The following is a 5,000-nucleotide window of genomic DNA, read 5'->3' as shown; positions in this document are numbered from 1 at the left end:
TACAATCTGCAAGGCAACATTCAACCCAGGTGTGTGGGCGGGGCCAGCCAGGGAGCGGGGGGCACATCTCTGTCCTTCACTTGAAAAGGTGAGCGAGTGAGCTCAGGCGAGGCAAGGCAGTTTTCTTTGTAGCCCTTTTTCACCACCAGTTTGTCTCCAGGCTTCATGGCATCATAACAACATCCTCTGCCCTCAGAGCCTCACATCGACTGAGGAGAAACTCCATAGAAAACCTTGAACAGGGAAAAATGGGAGAAACCTCAGGGTGAGGAGGGGAGGAGGATCCCTCACCAGGAGGGACAGACGTGACCAAGTGGGTGAGAGAGTGAGTGAGGAAGTGAGAGAATGAGTGGTTGCGTGAGAGTGAGTGAGCGAGCGAGCGAGCAAGAGAACACATCATCTGTGCAATGAATGAATGAATGAAGCTTCAGCTGTGTGTCATTATTTGTCTTCAGCTGGATTCCAGTTGAACTGTGGAGGCGAGCTGGGCGGCGGCTGCTCATCCCTCCGTCTTTGACCGGCACGCTCGGCTCTGATCTCACACAACCACAAATCAACTGGGATCAGACGGAATTCAACGCTGAAAATAAAATCTGCTTCTTCTCTTCACTGCTTGACAAACAGAGAAACCAAGAGAGAGAAAGCTCCCTGCCACACACCCTTAAGGAGCAAACGAAGAGCGCTTCAACAGAGCCGCTCTGTGTGGAGCTGAGCTGGGAAGGTGGCGACCAGGTGTGATGTACTACTCTGTACAGGCCAGGTGAACGTGTCAGGAGTGGGACGTAACACACACGAAAACACTTGGAAGAGCTTGATCATTAAATATTCAAGCACACACACACACAGAGTCTCCCAGGTAAGTAAGGAATTCTTATTTAGGCTCTCAGCCACGGCTCGTCTGCCGCCCACAAGCCAGATAAGAGCGACACAGCAATCCCACCATGATGAATGAACAGTGGTCGCTGCTGAAAATTGCTCCTTGGTGGCTCCAAAGTTTGGTCCAGGGACTCCGTATCTCCAGAATGAAATCAAAGCTCTCTGCTTGGCCAATTCTTCCTGTCGCACCCTCTTTCTGCTGTGAAAACACAGACTCATTTGTACTCAACCCCAAATACACTCAGTCACGTCTTCATCCTCGCTCCATGCCACCCCCACCTCATGAAATGAACCGTTCCATCTGAATCAGCCCCCATGAGACCAGCGAGCAGCTCGCTGGTTAAATATGGCAGCGTCCCGGCTCCTGCAGCTGACAAACCGGCCAAACGTCGCACTGGGCCGCTGGGCTCTGCTTACCAGCTACTTTATGTGTTCTAATCTGATACATCGGCGGGGGGTTGAGCAGACCTGTTTTTAGCTGCAGCACATCAACATACAGAAGCAACATGTGAGGAACGCCACAGCCTCGTCACCACCCTCATGTTGTCCTCACAAGCTGTGGACATCACAACACATCGGCACAAGAAGGAAATTCATTTACGAGCATCCATCTCGTGCTGCCGTGTCCCGGGTCACCGCGTGCTGGTGCTAGCACACAGGCTGTTAGCTTCCCTGCTAGCACGTCCGCCTCCTACACCGAGACGGTTTCACCGACACAAACCCCTACAATCACAGCCTCAAGCAGAATGACAACATTCTTAGCATCGGTGGCAAAAACAATATGTGCAGATAGTTTAGGACAGCGTGGTGGTGAAGATCTGCTTCAGAGCAGAGACGAACCACACAAGAACCATGACTGAACCGACTGGAGGGCTCACCCTCCAGAAGCGTCTCGCCTCCACAGGTTTAGCTACCCAGAGTAAATAAGAGGAGCTGCCAATTCTGCTCACAACTTTAAGCATCGTTTCCTTTGGTATCGTCCTTAAATAAATTGCTGGTGGTCATAAATCCAGCTGTCATTTAGAAATAAATTGTATCCCACGAGCTTTTGAGGGTTCTTGATCATGAACTCGGCACATGATTAGGACTGTTGCCCAAAGTGGCACCTGAGGGAAGCGAGACGTGCTGCTCACACTCTATATTTACAAGCCAGCTGAGAGAGGCTGACACGTGGAATTATCAGCTGCGGCTGACACGCTGTGATGTGGCCTCATCTGAAGCAGTCGGGCCAAAACAATTGCACAGCATCAGATCCTCTGATCCCCAGAGGCCTGGGTTTGGTTGTGAAAACACAAAACGGGTGTTTGATATGGTAATTGTCTGTCAACCGCTGAATGTCAGCTATATGTAGATTGGCTGAGGAGCTAATAAACAGCGCAGCTGCTGCTGCTGGTGTGTGTGTGTGTGTGTGTGTGTGTGTGTTGCTCTACCCACAAGTATCGTTGTGATGGTGAGAGTCGTGTTGAAGAGGGTGTCTGTCACATTGATTGACGGAAGCTTTTTCTCCATGGACAGTCCAGCCTCAGAGTGCCACAGGCCGATCTGTAGAGAACACACACACACACACACACATGGGAGGGAGGGGGGGAGAGAGAGAGAGAGAGAGAGAGAGAGAGAGAGAGAGATGGAGAGAGAGAGAGAGGGAGATCAGCTCAAAAAGAGAATCACCTTCATAAACACTGAAGCAGTGTCGGCGCCACGTGACACCAGTTGAGAATGGAACAAGTCAAGTCAGGTTTATTTCTATAGCGCCAAACCCCAACCAAAGTTCTGTCCTGACTCTGTCCAAGTAGAGCAGGTCCAGCACCTCCCTCCTTCAATGAACCTCCACCCAACAATTCTCCATCAGCAGCACATCCTGCAACAGCAGCCACCAGAACCTTCCTTTACCAGCAGGAAGGTGGAGCAGATCCAGGATCAGTGGGGACGGACATCTGCTTTGACCGGGGACCAACAGTGAAAGTTAGTGAAACTACAAACGGAAACAAAGACACGTGTAAGTGTGTGTGTGTGTGTGTGTGTGTGTGTGTGTGGCTCCTTGAGGAGTGAGTGCGGGGCATGTGTTCAATCAGCGGCAACAGAATGCATTCATTAAACCAATTACTAGCAAATCCTGTGGCACAGAGCCATGTTTTCATTCTCATTACAGCTGGAATGAGGAGTCACACCTCCACCTCACACACACTCTCTCCTGCCATCCATTTTCCAAAGGTCTCTGCTATTTCCTATTATTTATTTGCTTGGCATGAGTACGTCAATTCTGGACTCAATAATGACAATTTCTGTAAATAGGATTTTGTAAAAGCCTCTCTGCCTTTCACTACCAATTCATTTTCCTCTGCTCCTGTCAGTGTTATTGTGATGTCACTGGCAGCAGGAGGACCTCACAGATTCCAGAGCTGCGACCTTGAACGATGTAAATGGATGGTCGAGAAAAGTCTGCAACCTTGGAGTTTATTAAATCTCATCCAAGTAGATGAGGTGAAAATGCAAAGCTGTCCAGCACAATGACAAGAGGCAGCAGGTTCCTCTCCGCCTCCCCCACTGTCGCTGATCTTTAGCAAACACATCCACACTGATGACTGGGACTCGCCAGCAGCAAGAATGTGCTTGGGTCTTCAGTGTAGCATGTATGTAGCATGTAAACATGTTGAATCCTGCAGGTAAGAGATCTGTCTTTTGATTAGTGTGTGCAACTTTTATTGACTCCAGCGACCATGAGGGAAGAACCAGGAACTTGAGGTCATCCTGGCGCCGCTACACTGAAGGTTATTACTGACAGGAGGTAGAAAAAAATCTCATTATGGCACAACCAATAAGTCTCCCCATGAAGGTCATGTGATCATTAGCATGGACTAGTTTGTTTGTTTGTTTGTTTGTTTGTTTGTTTGCAGGCTATCGTGAAAACTACTGGGCTGACGGTGAGAAGAGGTGCTGGAAAGTGGTGAACACATTGTTAAGTTTTGGTAGCAATCTGGATCATGATCCTGAATACGGTTCTGGTTCTGGGGGAATGGACTCATCCTAGTGAGGAGAGAGACAGTAGACACGTCAGTAGAGACACTAGACACATTAGGAGAGAGAGTAGACACGTCAGGAGAGACAGTAGACATGTCAGGAGAGAGACAGGTGACACATCAGGAGAGACAGTAGACACGTTAGGAGAGACAGTAGACATGGCAAGAGAGACAGTAGACACGTTAGGAGAGACAGTGGACATGTCAGGAGAGACAGTAGACACGTCAGGAGAGACAGTAGTCACTTCAGGAGAGACAGTAGACACGTCAGGAGAGACAGTAGACATGTTAGGAGAGACAGTAGACATGTCAGGAGAGACAGTAGACACGTCAGGAGAGACAGTAGACAAGTTAGGAGAGAGACAGTAGACACGTCAGGAGAGACAGTAGACAAGTCAGGAGAGACAGTAGACACTTCAGGAGAGACAGTAGACACGTCAGGAGAGAGAGTAGACACGTCAGGAGAGACAGTAGACACGTTAGGAGAGAGACAGTAGATACGTCCGGAGAGACAGTGGACACGTCAGGAGAGAGAGTAGACACGTCAGGAGAGACAGTAGACACATCAGGAGAGACAGTAGACACGTTAGGAGAGACAGTAGACACGTTAGGAGAGAGACAGTAGACATGTCAGTAGAGACAGTAGACACATCAGGAGAGACAGTAGACACATTAGGTGACACAGTAGACACGTCAGGAGAGAGAGTAGACACATCAGGAGAGACAGTAGACATGTCAGGAGAGAGAGTAGACATGTCAGGAGAGACAGTAGACACGTTAGGAGAGAGAGTAGACATGTCAGGAGAGACAGTAGACACGTCAGGAGAGACAGTAGACACGTCAGGAGAGACAGTAGACACGACAGGAGAGACAGTAGACACGTTAGGAGAGAGACAGGTGACACGTGGGGAGTGAGACAGTAGACACGTCAGGAGAGACAGTAGACATGTCAGGAGAGAGACAGGTGACACGTCAGGAGAGACAGAAGACACGTCAGGAGAGACAGTAGACACGTCAGGAGAGAGAGTTGTCACTTCAGGAGAGACAGTAGACACGTCAGGAGAGACAGTAGACAAGTCAGGAGAGACAGTAGACGTGTCAGGAGAG

General features: G+C 49.4%; 1 protein-coding gene across 6 annotated transcripts in view; it reads right to left on the bottom strand.

The window, feature by feature from the left end:
• The window catches only part of grik4 (glutamate receptor, ionotropic, kainate 4), a 262,496-nt gene that overhangs the window by 28,733 nt on the left and 228,763 nt on the right, over nt 1–5,000 (bottom strand). For all 6 annotated transcript variants that reach the window (XM_086215336.1, XM_086215335.1, XM_086215338.1 and 3 more), the window contains one exon: nt 2,311–2,418. In XM_086215336.1, coding sequence (XP_086071462.1) covers nt 2,311–2,418 — 108 coding nt within the window. The remainder of the gene's footprint in view (nt 1–2,310; nt 2,419–5,000) is intronic.

The sequence above is a fragment of the Aulostomus chinensis genome, chromosome 10 (assembly GCF_037954235.1).
Source record: "Aulostomus chinensis isolate RoL2024-O1b breed Wild chromosome 10, RoL_Achi_v1.0, whole genome shotgun sequence".
NCBI lineage: Eukaryota > Metazoa > Chordata > Actinopteri > Syngnathiformes > Aulostomidae > Aulostomus > Aulostomus chinensis.
The sequence above is the reverse complement of the archived record's forward strand: the minus strand, read 5'-3'. Positions and strand labels throughout refer to the sequence as shown.